The 19,445-nt window shown below is 47.0% G+C and overlaps 1 protein-coding gene across 6 annotated transcripts in view; it reads right to left on the bottom strand.

Moving 5' to 3' along the window:
• LOC110526722 (smoothelin) overlaps positions 1 to 19,445 on the bottom strand; it is an 86,330-nt gene that overhangs the window by 50,076 nt on the left and 16,809 nt on the right. For all 6 annotated transcript variants that reach the window (XR_005052058.1, XM_036979815.1, XM_036979812.1 and 3 more), the window contains exons 2-5: positions 9,764 to 9,927; positions 8,014 to 8,092; positions 7,687 to 7,765; positions 6,357 to 6,436 (exon numbers count right to left, since the gene is read on the bottom strand). Coding sequence is in view for 5 of the 6 variants with exons in the window: in XM_036979815.1 (XP_036835710.1) it covers positions 6,357 to 6,436; positions 7,687 to 7,765; positions 8,014 to 8,092; positions 9,764 to 9,927 (402 nt within the window). In the remaining variant the exon portion in view is untranslated. The remainder of the gene's footprint in view (positions 1 to 6,356; positions 6,437 to 7,686; positions 7,766 to 8,013; positions 8,093 to 9,763; positions 9,928 to 19,445) is intronic.

Below are 19,445 nucleotides of genomic sequence, written 5' to 3'. Positions count from 1 at the left end.
ATGCTGATTAAGTATGCCTTGAATTCTAAATAAATCACTGACAGTGTCACCAGCAAAGCACCCCCACACCATCACACCTCCATGCTTCACGGTGGGAACTACACATGCAGAGATAATCCGTTCACTTACTCTGCGTCTCACAAAGACACGGCTGTTGGAACCAAAAATCTCGAACTTGGACTCATCAGGCCAAAGGACAGATTTCCACCTGTCTAATGTCCATTGCTTGTGTTTCTTCACCCAAGCAAGTCTATTCTTCTTATTGCTGTCCTTTAGTAGTGGTTTCTTTGCAGCAATTCGACCATGAAGGCCGGATTCTCCTATGAACAGTTGATGTTGAGATGTGTCTGTTACTTGAACTCTGTGAAGCATTTATTTGGCCTGCAATTTCTGAGGCTGATAACTGAATGAACTTATCCTCTGCAGCAGAGGTATCTCTGAGTCTTCCTTTCCTGTGGCGGTCCTCATGTGAGCCAGATTCATGTCTTAAAGTAATGCTGGACTGTCATTTCTCTTTGCTTATTTGAGGTGTTCTTGCCATAATATGGACTTGGTCTTTTACCAAATAAGGCTATCTTCTGTATACCACAGCTACCTTGTCACAACACGACTGATTGGCTGAAACGCATTAAGAAGGAAATAAATTCCACAAGGAACACCTGTTAATGGAAATGCATTCCAGGTGACTACCTCATGAAGCCGGTTGAGAGAATGCCAACATGTGCAAAGCTGTCATCAAGGCAAAGGGTGGCTACTTTTAAGAATATCAAATATAAAATATATTTTGATTTGTTTAACACTTTTTTGGTTACTACATGATTCCATGTGTTATTTCATAGTGTTGATGTCTTTACTATTATTCTACAATGTAGTAAATGGTAGAAATAAAGAAAAACCCTGGAATGAGTAGGTGTGTCCAAACTTTTGACTGGTACTGTATATCTATGTGAACTATAGACCATTATCTGGGGCCTCCATCTGCCTGGGGACAATTGATTGCAGCTCAAAGAGATCCGCTCCTGTGATGTATGGAAGGAGCCCTGCTGCCAGTTGCTGCTGTTGTTGTTGGCTACAGCCCCATTATAGACAGAGCAGACTGACTCAAGACAGACTGCTGGAGCACAGCTGGTGGGCTGAATGTGTCTGTCTGCCCCCATCACCTCACCCCATCCACCCCACCTGTAGCCCCTCTCTGACAGCACGAGGGCCATGTCAGACCCTCCACCTGAAAGGATGCAGGCATTGTGCCACATGACCTGAAAAAAAGCTATTGCTTCTTCCTGACTAGAACGCCAGAATCCAAACATACAGACTCAAAGAAACACAGACACTGGCTCAGATATCCAATGCATATGGGACCCACTCCAACATTGACAACTAGACAGCCAAGAACAAGAACAGACACATACAGAGTATATCATACAACCTTTCTAGATTGTTCTAACCAATAATTCTTATCTGCTAGATGTGTGGTCTGAATTGTTACCTCCAACATCTTACAATTGCATAGTTTCACACAATACTAAATCCAGTATATGTTGCCAAAATATATGACAAACAAAACCAGACCTAAAATAAATTCAGTTTACGAAGGAACAAAAGGTGACTAACTAATCTTAAAGCCTTTGGTTCGGAAGCAACACAAGACTACTAGAGCGTTAAGCATTGCTACATCGTAGTTACTGTATAGCCACAAGTACTTTACATTTTACATTAAGATTTTAGTCATTTAGCAGACGCTCTTATCCAGAGCAACTTACATTACTGAGTTCATACATTTCCATACTTTTTTTCGTACTATAGTATACTATGGAATAAATCAAATATGGTATAAATACTATAGTATTCACTGTAGTGTTTTTGCAGACTTTACTGTAGTAAACTGTAGGATTTTTACTGTAGGATTTACTGTAGTACACTGTAGTATTTACAATGAACTATAGTTTAAATACTGTAGTAAAGGAGAACTAGCATATAAAAAATAAAAAAGTTAAGAGCATATTCTTATTTATAATGACGGCCTACACTAACCAAACCCTGAAGACGCTGGGCCAATTGTGCGCCGCCTTATGGGACTCCCAATCACGGTCGGTTGTGATACAGCCCGGATTCGAAGCAGGGTGTCTGTAGTGACACCTTTAGCACTGAGATGCAGTGACTTAGACTGCTGTGGCACTCGGGAGCCTCTAAATAGTATAGTAATGTATTGTTTTAGCAAAATGTAGTATACTGTAGTGTTTACTCTATTGTTATTGCAGACATCACTGTAGTATTTTTGTTTTATTATCTTTGACATAGAAGTGGAGGCCTACCAGGAAACCTACCAGACAAATACTAAAATAGTACATTTTCTATAACCTGTAGGAAGGTAGGGTCTGAACAGAGAGTTCAGAGCTTCTGCTCTTTTCTATAACCTGCAAGGAACACAATATAGTCTATACTTGGCATGTAGGTTTCTAATTTATGGGTGGCACAAATTGGAGTATGGGGGAGGGGAATAGGCAGGGTATATGCAAATTCAATACTGTAGTATTTACTATAGTTTAGTGCTGAGCGATTAACCAAAATGTCTGTTATTTTTTCCACAAGGAACTGACCAACGTCGGTTCAATAATTTGAATTCCATTTTGTTTGTTTTTGGGGGGGGGGCTCGATGCGCAGTTTCTCTAGAGATAAATCAGATCAAGCCCGAGCTGTGCAATGTAGTAGGGAGTTGTAGAGTCCAACGGGCCAATATTCTAAATAGTTTAGCGCAGAAACCATGGTAATTACCTACAATGGCCATAATCCATTGTGCGCCCGCCTACTTGTCCGGTCTGTGTGGAGCAGACACGGAGAGAAGTGAGAAAGAGCAATCGAGAGGGACAGAAAAGCTTCGTGATGTATCTCTACCTGAAAATACATGATCTTTGATTGATAGTTGGTATTCAGCAGTCATAGAAGTATGCCTTATTTACTTTGAAGAACTACAAAATAGTGATTTTGTCAGACAGCATAGGCAAAGATGAGATGATGACTTGGAATAAAATAATAAAGTAATCAAATAAAATAAATGTAATATACAAAACTGTCACACCCTGATCTGTTTCACCTGTCTTGTGCTGGTCTTCACCCGCCTCGAGGTGTCACCCATTTTCCCCATTATCCCCTATGCATTTATTTCTGTGTTTTCTGTTTGTCTGTTGCCAGTTCGTCTTGTCTCATCAAGCCTACCAGCGTTTTCCCCAATACTCCTGTTTTTCTCTCTAGTCCCTGTTTTCTAATTTTCCTGGTTTTGACCATTCTGCCTGCCCTGAGCCTGCCTGCCGTTCTGTACCTTTCAGACTCTGCTCTGAATTACTGACCTCTGCCTGCCCTGACCCAGAGCCTGCCTGCTGTTCTGTACCTTTCAGACTCTGCTCTGAATTACTGCCCTCTGCCTGCCCTGACCCTGAGCCTGCCTGCTGTTCTGTACCTTTCAGACTCTGCTCTGAATTACTGACCTCTGCCTGCCCTGACCCTGAGCCTGCCTGCTGTTCTGTACCTTTCAGACTCTGCTCTGAATTACTGCCCTCTGCCTGCCCTGACCCTGAGCCTGCCTGCTGTTCTGTACCTTTCAGACTCTGCTCTGAATTACTGCCCTCTGCCTGCCCTGACCCTGAGCCTGCCTGCTGTTCTGTACCTTTCAGACTCTGCTCTGAATTACTGACCTCTGCCTGCCCTGACCCTGAGCCTGCCTGCTGTTCTGTACCTTTCAGACTCTGCTCTGAATTACTGACCTCTGCCTGCCCTGACCCTGAGCCTGCCTGCTGTTCTGTACCTTTCAGACTCTGCTCTGAATTACTGCCCTCTGCCTGCCCTGACCCTGAGCCTGCCTGCTGTTCTGTACCTTTCAGACTCTGCTCTGAATTACTGACCTCTGCCTGCCCTGACCCTGAGCCTGCCTGCTGTTCTGTACCTTTCAGACTCTGCTCTGAATTACTGACCTCTGCCTGCCCTGACCCAGAGCCTGCCTGCTGTTCTGTACCTTTCAGACTCTGCTCTGAATTACTGCCCTCTGCCTGCCCTGACCCTGAGCCTGCCTGCTGTTCTGTACCTTTCAGACTCTGCTCTGAATTACTGACCTCTGCCTGCCCTGACCCTGAGCCTGCCTGCTGTTCTGTACCTTTCAGACTCTGCTCTGAATTACTGCCCTCTGCCTGCCCTGACCCTGAGCCTGCCTGCTGTTCTGTACCTTTCAGACTCTGCTCTGAATTACTGCCCTCTGCCTGCCCTGACCCTGAGCCTGCCTGCTGTTCTGTACCTTTCAGACTCTGCTCTGAATTACTGACCTCTGCCTGCCCTGACCCTGAGCCTGCCTGCTGTTCTGTACCTTTCAGACTCTGCTCTGAATTACTGACCTCTGCCTGCCCTGACCCTGAGCCTGCCTGCTGTTCTGTACCTTTCAGACTCTGCTCTGAATTACTGCCCTCTGCCTGCCCTGACCCTGAGCCTGCCTGCTGTTCTGTACCTTTCAGACTCTGCTCTGAATTACTGCCCTCTGCCTGCCCTGACCCTGAGCCTGCCTGCTGTTCTGTACCTTTCAGACTCTGCTCTGAATTACTGACCTCTGCCTGCCCTGACCCTGAGCCTGCCTGCCGTTCTGTACCTTTCAGACTCTGCTCTGAATTACTGACCTCTACCTGCCCCATTCTAGTAATACACTTTTGCTACTTTCAAACTGTCTGCATCTGGGTCTTATCCTGAGGTCTGATACAAAACAACTGAAATGTTTTATGAAAGTCATTTTAATAATCAAACTGAAATCGAACTAACCTAAAAGAAGCACTAATCAATCGCTCAGCACTACTAAAAGTGTCGTGTTTTTACGGACTCTTGTGTTTTTCTGGACATTACTATAGTATTTACAACAATGCTTTTTTGCAGATAATACTGTAGTATTAACATTCTATAGTAAGTACTAAACATGATCCAGGGATACTACAATTTGTAGTATAGTATTCAAGAGTATACTACAGTTTACTATAGGATTTTATAATGAGTACTGTAGTATTCTATAGTAAACTGTAGTATTTTTTTCATGTTGGTACAGATTCCCGGCTGAGCATGCAGCCTAACCCGCATCACCAACCCAATTCTTACAGGAATGACGGCATACAATAGGAATTAACTTTACCCAACAGAGATCCTGTCTTTAGAAAACAGAGCAGGGAGTACAGACAAACTGATCGTGCAACAGTGATAAGATAGCATCTAGCCCCAGGCAAGCATTTCTGAAAAATGATTACGTTGTTACTATTACGTCTTTCAGCATTATCAGCACATAAACTCATCAGTCAATCTGCAATGCTTTCACAGGAAACTGTCATATTGAAATTAACCTAAGCTATTAGGGTTACGAATACAGTAGTTCACTTCAATGACCACAAGGGGGCCTCTCCTAACCAAATGTGTAAAGGGCTTTGACATGCAAAGCCTAAAATCTGAAAGGGGGAAAAAGGAAACAAGAGAGGTGAGAAGGAGGAATATAGAATGGGAGAGAGACTACCATCCCTCTTCCCAACAATCTCCAACACACAGATGGACAGATAGACACGCACAGACACGCCCAAGTTCTGGTTGCCACACATAATCAAAACATAATCATTTCCCTTCAGTGTGATGTGAGAGTTTGGAGAGTGACAGCCTGGGTAACCAGTAGTGTGTAGAATGACAGGCCTGGCTCGCAGGGTGTTCTTATCACAAAGGATTTACTGCCTATACCAAACACCAGAGCCTGAACAAATCTCCTCTCCTCTCCGTCTCTGGGTGTACTTAGCCAGAAATGAATGAGGTATGAAGAATGAAAATACATTCCTTGCGTCGTGGCAGCCACTTTGGCGCAAGCTCGCCTGCGTGTCTGTCAGTTTATGTGTTCGGAACATGGTGAAGAGAAGACACAGTCATGAGACAGACAGTGTCTGACGGAGTCACATGCCTGGGTGTTGTTGTTGTCTGCATTCTTCATTGTGGCAGAAAAAATGGTCACTGTTCTCTGCAAACATATACTCAACAACCACAACTGAGTCTGTGCTGCTAATTAAAGTTGACGTGTAAGTTGCAACATGATCTCTCTTCATATAAAAAAGTTTGAGGCATTGACAGCCAGTCAGATCATACAGCTGTCATAATCAAACCTGTTTGCCACCTCCTCTCTCTCACTCACTCACTCACTCACTCACTCACTCACTCACTCACTCACTCACTCACTCACTCACTCACCCACTCACTCACCCACTCACTCACCCACTCACCCACTCACCCACTCACCCACTCACTCACCCACTCACTCACTCACCCACTCACTCACCCACTCACTCACTCACCCACTCACTCACCCCTGCTCCCAGGCTGTTTTGGAGATCCAGGCCCTCAGATTCCAGGCATCGGCCGGTGGTTCCCCTTTTCTGCCCTGTACCTGAAACACACACCACATCCAACTGGTTACACACTGACTGATGAGGGGGGAGACAATACAAACCTATCAAATCTCCAATGGGAGCTGAGGAGACACACTTATGGAGAAGCTAAAGTGGTTTATTTGTCAAGACAGGAGCTTACTACTGAATGAACAAGCCAGATAGGGTGAGAAGGACAGAGAACAAGAGGGTGAAAATAGAGAAAGGGAGAACCTCTGGGCAACAGGGGACAGGATTATTATAAAGTAGTATCCTAACATGTCCTTCAACTTATCAGGTAGCAGGGGAGTGCTGTATGCCTGCCCCCCTGGAGAGATGTGTGTACTGTAAGTGTTCTCCTCTTCCTCCTCATCTCTGTTCCTTCTCCTCCTCTACCTACATCTCTGTTCCTTCTCCTCCTCCTCTACCTCAATCTCCGTTCCTTCTCCTCCTCCTCTACCTCCATCTCCGTTCCTTCTCCTCCTCCTCTACCTCCATCTCCGTTCCTTCTCCTCCTCCTCTACCTCCATCTCCATTCCTTCTCCTCCTCCTCTACCTCAATCTCTGTTCCTTCTCCTCCTCCTCTACCTCCATCTCCGTTCCTTCTCCTCCTCCTCTACCTCCATCTCCGTTCCTTCTCCTCCTCCTCTACCTCCATCTCCGTTCCTTCTCCTCCTCCTCTACCTCCATCTCTGTTCCTTCTCCTCCTCCTCTACCTCCATCACCGTTCCTTCTCCTCCTCCTCTACCTACATCTCTGTTCCTTCTCCTCCTCCTCTACCTACATCTCTGTTCCTTCTCCTCCTCCTCTACCTCCATCTCCGTTCCTTCTCCTCCTCCTCTACCTCCATCTCTGTTCCTTCTCCTCCTCCTCTACCTCCATCACCGTTCCTTCTCCTCCTCCTCTACCTCCATCTCTGTTCCTTCTCCTCCTCCTCTACCTCCATCTCTGTTCCTTCTCCTCCTCCTCTACCTCCATCTCCATTCCTTCTCCATCTCTGTTCCAACTCCCCCTCCTCTACGTCCATCTGTTCCTTCTCCTCCTCTAACTCCATCTCTGTTCCTTCTCCTCCTCCTCTACCTCCATCTCTGTTCCTTCTCCTCCTCCTCTACCTCCATCTCTGTTCCTTCTCCTCCTCCTCTACCTCCATCTCTGTTCCTTCTCCTCCATCTCTACCTCCCTCTCTGTTCCTTCTCCTCCTCCTCTAACTCCATCTCTGTTCCTTCTCTTCCTCCTCTACCTCCAGCTCCTCCTCCTCCTCTGTACTCACCCTGCTGCTCCTCGTCTCGGAGGCGGCGGATGGCAGCTCTGATCAGTTTCCTCTCCTCATACTCAGTGGCCCCGCGCAGCTGGAATACACAGACAGGACAGCCATCAACACAGGGAGAGTAATGCTCAGAACCATTCATGTGGATGGGGAGACAAACTCAGAGGGCCACATAGAGAGATGCAGAAACAGATGAGTGAGACTGGCTGACTTGTAATTGATTTACTAATCTAGGGCAGTATGTGCATAGAGATTTGTGAAAGATTGATATTGATGATGTCTAACTGTAAATTCACAAGTAATGTGTGTGGTGTACATCACTGTTCTCACCAGTCCAGTCAGTTCCTCCATGTCCTGGATGGCTTGTAGTTTCACAGAGAGCATGTTTAGGGAGTCACCCAAATCTGACCTGAGATACAGACACACAAACAGAAACACACACTGACACATCAGAGTGCTGCTTTCATGGTAGTTGGTGATGCTTGACCCTGCTCATGTGTTAAGGTGGCCAGAAGGGCAGTGTAATCCACATGCAGAGGCATCCTGCAGTGTTGTGTGCCTCACTGGCTCCACTCCTGGAGTAAATCAAGACGCCAGACAGTTTTTCTTGGCCGGGAAGAAAACTTTTTTTTTTTCTGCGAAAAAGATTCCCAAATCCAGCCTAGAAAAAGTGACAGCATGATAGACATGTAAAGGAGAGAGAAGCACATTGCCAGGCAAAAACGTCTTCCTCCTCTCTGTCCTCATATAGCTCTCCATTTCTCTGCCTCTTTTTTCTTCCTCTCTGACTCATTCCCCCTCTCTTTCCCTCTCTCCTCGCCTCATTGGAATTGGAGGATGTGTGGAACTTGGAATAGAATATTTGACATTCCCGCAGTGAGTAGAAAAGGATAATATTCCTTTCAGGAGGCTGTGTGTGTGTGTGTGTGTGTGTGTATGTGTGTGTGTGTGTGTGTGTGTGTGTGCTCGCAAGCCTCTATGGACATGTGCATACATGTGGCAAATAGACATATTCTTCCAGTTTTAAAAAGGGGCACCTCTGTTATTTATGTAACCCAAGTAATCCAACTACCCAGCAAACGGATCCCATTTAACAGTCATTGTCCCTAATGTGATCCAGTAGGAGCAGAGATGTAGGAGGGCCAGCTTCCTCCTCATGTTGTGGATCTGCAGCCCAGAACACGAGTCAACTAGGAGCAGTTGTCTGCTGGGGCCCTTCCCGGCTGGCTGCAGTAAGCTGCTGTAGTAGAGCCAGTCATTAATTAGCAGAGAGGAGCAGCAAGCCAGCATGGCCCACAGAGTTCAGCCTAGACACTCCAGCCTGAACTCCCTCACTACCATTACAGCCCAATGAAAACCGGTAAAAAGTACAATGGTGATGATGATTGGCACACGAAGGGATGTTGTTGTCTTGTTAGTCTTGTTTCTGATTGGGTTGTAATGAAAAACAAAAAAAACAGATGACAGGAGGCAACGACTGCAGACTCGTCAGTTTTTCCGTCTGCTATGGCTGCGCGGCGTGACGGGTTCTGGCGGCCGCGCATCGCTGAACCGGTAAAACGTTCAAGCCTGCTGTAACGGGTCAATAAAGACTAATGAAATACAAAAGAAATAAAAAACACGTAGACGACTGTATTGACGTCTTTACTTCCAGGGATATGGCTGGTAGCCTAATAGAATGTGTCTGGATTCGTCTGTAGGCTACATGACAGTGATACTGTTAGGAATATGAGTAAATGTATGAGAATACATACAGTACACACAACTTATTAAAAGTTATGCCTACACAGGTGTGTATTTGCATAACAAAATATTGCATATGAGTTCTTCTACCTCCCCTGTTTTTTATGGACTCCCTGTCATGGTTTTTCCAGATCTGCATTGTTGTGGCCCAACTTCCCAGAATGCCTCCCTGGAGAAGGAGAGGGAGTGCTGCATCTGGGTTTCTGTGCTTGTTGTCTCAGAGTTTCCAGGCAGCTCATCTGGACTGCTACAATCTGTCATGGATAATGGGTCTGTATGCAAGCGTGTGTGTGTGTGTGTGTGTGTGTGTGTGTGTATTCAGATTCAGGAGGCTCACCTATTTGTGAGCTGGTTCTCTTTGTCGTCATTCTGGTTGAGGCGTTTGTGCCGGAAGCGTTTGCTGGCCAGGGCTGCCTCCATGTCCTCTATCTCTCTCCTCCTCAGCTCTCTGATGGCTGAACGGATCAGCCGCCGCTCATCCAGGTCCATCGTCCCATCCAGCTACACACACACACACACAGAGGGGAAGAGCAGGAGTGTCAGCAATGGAGAGCAAGCACACAGGGACACACACATCTAAGAGACAGACTCAGCACCAGGATAAAGTTACTAAGGGGGCAGTTGAAATCAGTGCGGGGGCACAATTTAGGGAAGTTCTTGCATTGGAATTATATTGAATTCGGCTTATATCACGCCGTGTCCTCTGTCCTGTAAAGTCAAACCACTGTGGCAGGCAGGGCAGTCGAAGCCCCTCTGGAACTGCCTCTTCAAGTTCATCCCAGTCTCTCCATGGGAAACAGGCCCTACCCTCTTCTCTTCTCTTCTCCCCAGCCTGCTTTGCATGGTAGCCCTCTGGCCCTCTGTAATTAAACCACTCTTAAGCTCGCTAAGAGATGTGCGTTTACACGAGGCCAGAGTTCTGGCGCCCCTGCCCCGCTGAGCACACACGGCAGAATCCCCTGCAATCTTGAACATTTCATCCCTGATCTCTGATCAGTCGTAGACCACAAAGTTACATGGAATTCTACTTTAATGAGTCAAAATGTATTTCATGGAGCATGAGCAGAAGGAAGTGTCAGTAGTATGTCTGTGAGAGCCAGGCAGCATTGTGCTGTTGCTGCAGGTGGGCCGTGGCTTAGCTTACAGAGTGTGGTGGGGAGTCATGGGGTCAGTGGGGCTTACATGAGCTTTTATAGTTTGGCGACAAGTGATTTAACTTCAATAAAGCACAGAGTGAGGACCACCTGAGAATGGAGCAGAGGATGAGAAACAGACAGCTTCCCAGCTGTTGCAGAGCTAATGGGCTGTAGGAGGGAGTCTGGGCCAGGCTGACTGTAAACCTACTGGGCTGTAGGAGGGAGGCTGGGCCAGGCTGACTGTACATCTACTGGGCTGTAGGAGGGAGGCTGGGCCAGGCTGACTGTAAACCTACTGGGCTGTAGGAGGGAGGCTGGGCCAGGCTGACTGTAAACCTACTGGGCTGTAGGAGGGAGGCTGGGCCAGGCCGACTGTAAACCTACTGGGCTGTAGGAGGGAGTCTGGGCCAGGCTGACTGTAAACCTACTGGGCTGTAGGAGGGAGGCTGGGCCAGGCCGACTGTAAACCTACTGGGCTGTAGGAGGGAGGCTGGGCCAGGCTGACCTTAAACCTACTGGGCTGTAGGAGGGAGGCTGGGCCAGGCTTACTGTAAACCTACTGGGCTGTAGGAGGGAGGCTGGGCCAGGCTGACTGTAAACCTACTGGGCTGTAGGAGGGAGGCTGGGCCAGGCTGACTGTAAACCTACTGGGCTGTAGGAGGGAGGCTGGGCCAGGCTGACTGTAAACCTACTGGGCTGTAGGAGGGAGGCTGGGCCAGGCTGACTGTAAACCTACTGGGCTGTAGGAGGGAGGCTGGGCCAGGCTGACTGTAAACCTACTGGGCTGTAGGAGGGAGGCTGGGCCAGGCTGACTGTAAACCTACAGGGCTGTAGGAGGGAGGCTGGGCCAGGCCGACTGTAAACCTACTGGGCTGTAGGAGGGAGGCTGGGCCAGGCTGACTGTAAACCTACTGGGCTGTAGGAGGGAGGCTGGGCCAGGCTGACTGTAAACCTACTGGGCTGTAGGAGGGAGGCTGGGCCAGGCTGACTGTAAACCTACTGGGCTGAAGGAGGGAGGCTGGGCCAGGCTGACTGTAAACCTACTGGGCTGTAGGAGGGAGTCTGGGCCAGGCTGACTGTAAACCTACTGGGCTGTAGGAGGGAGGCTGGGCCAGGCTGACTGTAAACCTACTGGGCTGTAGGAGGGAGGCTGGGCCAGGCCGACTGTAAACCTACTGGGCTGTAGGAGGGAGTCTGGGCCAGGCTGACTGTAAACCTACTGGGCTGTAGGAGGGAGGCTGGGCCAGGCCGACTGTAAACCTACTGGGCTGTAGGAGGGAGGCTGGGCCAGGCTGACAGTAAACCTACTGGGCTGTAGGAGGGAGGCTGGGCCAGGCTGACTGTAAACCTACTGGGCTGTAGGAGGGAGGCTGGGCCAGGCTGACTGTAAACCTACTGGGCTGTAGGAGGGAGGCTGGGCCAGGCTGACTGTAAACCTACTGAGCTCTAGGAGAGAGGCTGGGCCAGGCAGAAGGCGTTAGCATGCTTCAGTCTACTGACGCCTAGCCGAATGAGTGTGCTCGTATACTCCCTTAAAAGGCCTTCAGTTGAAAAAATGAGAAAAAAAGCAGCAATAGTACTGGTTGTCCATTTTGAGATGCTGTAACCAGTCTACACTTACTCAAAATAGTCTGAATTAATCTAAGACAACTCAAGAAATCTGTCATAAATGTTTTACATTTTTGCCATGGGGATCTTAGTCGCACAATTTTACATCTAAATAAGATGTTTGTATTTCTCAAGTGAAAAATGTGCATGAAAACAATTAGTCTCTCGTTAAATGACAAAACAAGTCATTAAAGAATCCCTACTGTTGAACAATCACAGACGAAGGGGTGTAGACTTGGGCTATCAACTTCGGCTTGCCTCGAGAAAAATGTTTGTGTGCCCATCCTCAAGTTGCTCCATCTGTTAGAGTTATTTTATTAAACAGAGACAGGAAGTGTACATGTGTGCATGTGCCTGTATGTGTGCAGACACACACAGAAGCCGGGAAAGCCAACTGCATTATTTAAGCAGGTTGACATTTATTGGGATGACTCATGTACTGGAGGCAGCTCTGCAGGGTAGTCACTAGCCGGCAAAGCCACAAAGTCATAAAATCTGATTTTAAACCTAACCCTAACCTTAACCACACTGCTAACCTTATACCTAACCCTAACCTTAAATTAAGACCAAAAAACACATTTTTGTTTTCATGAATTCTTAGGATATATAGTCAATTTTGACTTTGCGGCTGGCCCATGTAGTGGAAATTGCTCCGCTCTGTCTCCAGGACACGATTCATCCCAATCAACCTGCCTGCATTAATGTGAGTGATAGCAGCACAAAGTGATGGGAGTAGGGAGAGTAGGGAGAGAAAAGGCAGGAGAGGGAGCCGTCCTCTGTCAGGTATGACAGGTAGCAGAGCTCTACTCCAGCATTGACTGAAGGAACCTGTCAACAAACACACGAGGGATCAACAGCACCATTTCCTCTGGCAGAGACTTTCCTGGACCAGCCCACATGGCCCAGCTACGTCATAATGGTGTACTAACTTACAATAGTAGTGTGGGGGCATGGGGGTTGTAAACCGGAGATCAAACAGACCACCTGTGAACAGCCCTGTGAATCGTAAAGGAGGAACCAGAGGAGGTACAGTACTTTTCATGGGGAGAGACGGGGATGGTGTGGGGGGGGGGGGGTCGCTGGATTTGAGGCCTCTCTGTGGTTTGGTAGAATATAGAGCTAAGCACCTCTCGCTCAAGGTGGCTCGCATGTAATTTGGAGAAATTTGGAGTGTTGAGCTGACCGAGGAGAAAATGTGTAAGAGGAGTAGAGACAGAGAGAGGGTAAGAGAAGAGAAAGGATATGAATGACGGGGAGAGAAGGAGAGGTGGGAGGCAAAATACATTAGTAGTTAATGGTGGGATAGGATGACAGAGGGAGAGAGAGGAATGAAGCAAAAAGAGAGAGTCGGTCATGCCTAAAAATGGGCAGACAAGAGTAGGGTGGGAAAGGTTCAGTCATTCCTCACATTCCTGCTGACTCAGGAGGAGAGAGAAATCAGCTAAAGACAGGCACTGGGACAGACAGGCAGACCGACCGACAGGCAGGCAGGCAGGCCTACACAGATGACACATGGGCTGGAAGCATGGCCAGAGAAGGAGAGGGTCGAGGGTGCAGAAAGAAGAGGAGTAAATTAAAAACACACTGTCACAGACAGCTCTCCCTTTCTGCACAATTGAGCTTATTGCTGCATGAATGCCATGATTTGATTACATGTCCCATTATGCTGCCAAGTTGTTAACCGAGATTTTGTGATCGATTTCTTGTGATTAGAGATGTATTTATACATGTTTCAGATAACAGAGAAAGCGCCTGGAGGCTGGGAGAAAAATGTGGTGAGAGGTAGTCTAGCTAGAGCATGAATCAAGCACACCAAGTCCTCCACCACACGCTGCCTGTGTGGGAGGGAGGTCATCAAATACTTCCAAATTACATCCATTTCTGATGATGATCAGTTTAAAAAAACAAGACCAATATGAAGAATGCCATAAAAAAGGTTATTAATCCGATGAACAGAGAATGCGATGGACTGCAGATTTGACAGTGGTCCGGCTGGCATTACCAGCTGCCCAGATGAATTAGCCCAATCCTGCCCAACACAAACAGACAGACAGGGATTAAGATCACAAGGTGATGGTACAAGATGAAACATAATCCACAACTTGTGATCATCAGGACTCTGACCTTTCCCCCATGCCCACAGCACTTACAGCTAACAGCATCAGGTGGGTTCCAAACAGCCTCCAACTGGCCAGTAAATTGACAAGCTTAACCTAACATCAACCCTGATTGGTCCAGACATGCGGGGGCGAGGATATTACTGTCTGTTGGCAGCAGGCCGATGACTGGGCTGGTACAGGAAGGTTGAATAATGATAAAGCAAATAAAACACACCTTTCACTTGGGCGTCTGCCAAAAAAAACACAATAACTGTTGCAGAACCAGACATGGAAACACACACAGAGTTCTTTGACTTTTGACCCCTAGAGGTGTATAACCCATATACAGGGAACCCACTGTAGTGGAATATGGCAGGAGAGAAGGGAGAATCAAAGAAGGAAAGTATTGAACAGGTCCACAGTTCAGAACCTGCTCCAACGTGCATTTATCAAACTGAACCGCTGTTGCTTCCGGGTTACCAACCGTCACTTTGGTCAAACCAAACAATACTGATGGAGAAGGCAGCGTTTCCTGAGCCAAGGCACTATGCTCACAGGACTGAATGTTCTGTAGCCAGCACTGAGCTCTCTGCTGGACCAAGAGCACTCCGCTCTACCGGATTGTTCTGTCCTGAGCACCGTGACACTGGTGGGAAGGGAAGGAAGCCAAAATGCTATGTCACAGTTCACGACATCCGGAGGAAATGTGCATGAGTCAAGTACAAGAGATTAGCAATGGCTCACACACAGTAGAAAGCTACAGTAAACATCATTAGAACGTCAGCACGCTGAGTCACAACAGAGAGAGACATGTTATGACACAACCAGTCTCTCAGGAAACTGAACTGTGGCCTTGGTGGAGTCTCCTGATTCAGGTGGTTAGGGGTAGGGTTTGGGCACGAGGAGTGATGCGTTAGGAAACAGGGGGGGGGGGGGGGGGGGGGGGTCGCAGACAGGAGAGAAGAGGGTGACGAAGATGGGCAGGCAGCCAATCATGTGATAGCCAGTGGATTCTACCATGCAGCCTCGAAGTCAGGTTATTGAAGTAGCAAACAAATGACATTTCAACGCTTTTCATTTCCTCCATCAAACCTCTGAAGTTATGAGCAAAGTTGGGAACCCTGTTTGAATGGCCCACAGGAAACTTGCCAAATGACTCTGTAAATATACTGTGGTAAACACTAGGAAAAGAAACAGACAATCCTAATTTTTCATAAGAAACCTCGTTAAGGCACGCAGCCCTCTGTGAGTCAACTTCCTGTAGATTAACAACACACCAAATAAATAAATCTCCATGGAATTAAAACTCCCAAATTGTCCATAAAGGCATTCAGCTGTGGCTCAATCAATAACGGTCAAATAGAGGGTGATTATGGTGCACCAGAGCCCGCTCATAATGCCCACCAGCTGGGGAAAGGCTCCAAAGGATGCCCAGCACCCAGCCCATGCTAGTCTCTGCCTGTGGTGAAACTACAGTAGGAAAAACAAACCAGAGCATCTACATACCACCACAACGTGAAAGACATAGTCAGGAGTTAGGACTGAATGTTCTACACTTATGTTCAGTGCAGTCTGTGTCTTAACCAAAAGACATATAGCCCTGCTCTGGTCCCTCTCCCTGTAGGCTGACGGCCAGGCAAGCAGACCGACAAAGACACAGTGTCTCACTGCTGTGAGTCAGGGCAGAGGAGGACCAGCCACCAGCCTCTCCATGGTACTGAGTGACTCACAATCACACGGCCTGAGCAACGTCATGCTGCTTCTCCACTCCAGTCTCTAGCTACATCACAGCCTACGTCTGGCAGGAATCCCCCTCTCCTCCTCTTCCTCCTCCCACAACGGTCTCAGAGCACAACAGATCCTCAGGCTGTGCCGTTAACCTTTTGACTGACAGAGGGTGTTTGTAAATGAAAAAGTATTTCTCATTTACAGTTCAACTGTTTTTACTTAGTTAATTTGACAGGTATATCAAAATGAGTGTTTAGGGTGGGAACCCTGACGGGCAGCCAGCAAGAGCTCAAGTGAGTACGGCTGCAAAAACATTAAAAACAAATTATGAAAAATGTGTGCGGGTGTTTGTGTGTATGGTGGAGGGGGTGTAATAACTTCCAGCACGGGGGTTAGAGTGCAGCCAAAGCAGCAGATCGGATCATTGCTTTAGAATCCAGTGTTAGCCCAGAATCAGTTTGTCCTTATAAGGCCACAGGACACTCGAAGAGAGTCAGAGCCTGAGCAGATTACCAGCTGCCACTAAGGAAGCCAGCCTGGCACAAGCCAAGAGATAGAAAGAAACAAACAAACAAATAAACAAACAAACAAGAGGAGAGAGTGATCGAGACAACAGAGATAAACAACATATATAACGGGGGGGCCTTGGTTGTCCTGCTCTCCAACATCATGTTATTACCTTGGCATCCCTCCACTAGCCATCGACAGTCATAAAAGAGAACAAAGTCCATCATAAAAGACAGGTAAAACCTTATGAACCATTCCCTGATGCCACTAGCAAACAACTCAAGTCATACATACAGTACCACACCCAAAACAAAGGCCTCTAATATGTTTCCCGAAGAATCCAGGGTCAGATTGCACCTCACTATACTGTGCAGCCATTGTCTGGAGAGGGGGAAGACAGAGCAAGAAAGAGAGATGAGATATGAAAGAGGGAGGGAAAACAGATCCTCTTCATGCAGGCCTGTGTTGTCAGGGAAGTTCCACGCAAGCAGGAAAATATCCCACCTCAGAGCTACATGGCAGGACAGTCAGAGGGCCAGGCCAGGAGGAACAGTGTTGTGTGTGTGTGTGTGTGTGTGTGTGTGTGTGTGTGTGTGTGTGTGTGTGTGTGTGTGTGTGTGTGTGTGTGTGTGTGTGTGTGTGTGTGTGTGTGTGTGTGTGTGTGTGTGTGTGTGTGTGAGAGGAGGGTACAGGATATGAAGGAAAGCCCTACGGGAGAGTAATGACGCACTGAGAGAGGATTGGAGACCTCATGCTATTGTGTGATCTGTACTCGGGCCTGATCATGCTGGGTGTGTTAGGGTCCAAAGTACAGTCACACGTTCTGGTAGTGTTGCATGTGCAGGTAGTCAATCATTAGCGAGGCACACCGACATGAGCGTTGACGTGAGGTCAGTGCCCCCAGCTGCACTGTAGGTTCAGTCCTACAGCGAGGGCATCTTCAAAGGTCCAATGCAACCCTTTCAATAGAAAGTTACACCCCCTTGAACTGTTTCTTGTGTTACAAAGTGGCATTGAAATAGATCTACACAAAACACTGCATAATGTCAAAGTGAAAAGAAAATCAAAAAATCTAATGAATTACCTAAAATAGAGTTGTTGCATAAGCATTGACCTCCTTTGTTTAGGCAAACCCTAAATTAAAGTAGAATTTGGCTTAACAAATCACATAAGTTATATGGACTCACTCAGTGTGAAATAATAGGGATTGTCCCCCATACATGTACATACAACATCTGTAAGGACCCTTAGTCAAGTATTGAATTTCAAGCACAGACCAGGGAGCTTTTCGAAAGCCTCATAAAGAAGAGCAGTGATTGGTAGATGGGTAACAATAACAAATCAGACATTGAATACATATTTAAGCATGGTCAAGTTAATAATGATGTGGTGGATGATGTATTACCACCCAGACACATGATGCAGTAGTCTGTTTGAACTGAGCTACAGGACAGAAAGGTAACCTGCTTAGGGAGAACTGAGGATGGATCAACAACATTGTAGTGACTCCACAATAATGACCTGAACGACAGAGTGAAAAGAAGACTACAAATATACAGAATAAAAATGTTCCAAAACATGCATATGCAAGCAACAAGGTGCTACAGTAATACCGCAAAGAAAACATGGCAAAGGAATACACTTTCTGGCCTAAATGCAAAGCCTTCTGTTTGGGGCAAATCCAACACATCACTGAGTAACTGTCTCCTTATTTTTCAAGCATGGTGGTGGCTGAGTTTTTCGGGATGAAAGAAATGGATGGAGCTAAGCAACCTGCTTTAGTGTGCTTTACACCAGTCACTGGGAGAGGAATTTTCCATTCAGCAGGACAATAACCTACAACACAAAGCCAAATCTACACTGGAGTTGCTTACCAAGAAGACAGTGAATGTTCCTAATTAGCCGAGTTACAGTTTTGACTTAAATCTGCTTGAACATATAGTATATGGCAAGATATGAAAATTGCTGTTCAGCCATGATCCCCAACACCTTGACAGAGCTTGTAGAATTTTGAAAAGGAAATAGGCAAATATTGCACAATACAGGTGTGCAAATCTCTCACGAGACTTACACAAGAAGACTCTGCTGTAAACGCTGCCAAAGGTGTTTATTACGTTTTAACTCAGGGAGTTATATATACACAAAGGTATGTGGACACCTCTTCAAATTTCAGCCACACCCGTTGCTGACAGGTGTATAAAATCGAGCACACAGTAATGCAATCTCCATAGACAAACATTGGCAGTAGAATGGTCTTACTGAAGAGCTCAGTGACTTTCAACATGGCACCGTCATAAGATGCCACGTTTTCAACAAGTCAGTTCATCAAATTTCTGCCCTGCTAGAGCTGCCCCGGTCAACTGTAAGTGTTGTTATTGTGAAGTGGAAACATCTAGGAGCAACAACGGCTCAGTCGCAAAGTGGTAGACCACACAAGCTAACAGAATGGGACCGCCGAGTGCTGAAGTGCGTAGCACGTAACAAGTGTGTCCTCGGTTCCAACACTCACTATCGAGTTCCAAACTGCCTCAGGAAGCAACGTCAGCACAATAACTGTTCGTCTGGAGCGTTGGTTTGCTCGGTTTCCATGGCCTGAGATCAACATGTGCAATGCCACGCATCAACTGGAGTGCTGTAAAGCTTGCCACCATTGGACTCTGGAGCAGTGGAAATGCGTTCTCTGGAGTGATGAATCACGCTCCACCACTTGGCAGTCTGACGGACGAATACCTGCCCCAAGGCATAGTGCCAATTGTAATATTTGGTGGAGGAGGAATAATGGTCTGGGTCTGTTTTTCATGGGTCGGACTAGGCCCCTTAGTTCCAGTGAAGGGAAATCTTGATGATACAGCGCACAATGACATTCTAGACGATTCTGTGCTTCCAACTTTGTGGCAACAGTTTGGGGAAGGCATTTCCTGTTTCAGCATGACAATGCCCC

Source organism: Oncorhynchus mykiss, chromosome 6 (genome assembly GCF_013265735.2).
Source record: "Oncorhynchus mykiss isolate Arlee chromosome 6, USDA_OmykA_1.1, whole genome shotgun sequence".
Taxonomy (NCBI): domain Eukaryota; kingdom Metazoa; phylum Chordata; class Actinopteri; order Salmoniformes; family Salmonidae; genus Oncorhynchus; species Oncorhynchus mykiss.
Note: the sequence above shows the minus strand (reverse complement) of the source record. Positions and strands in the feature narration are given on the sequence as shown.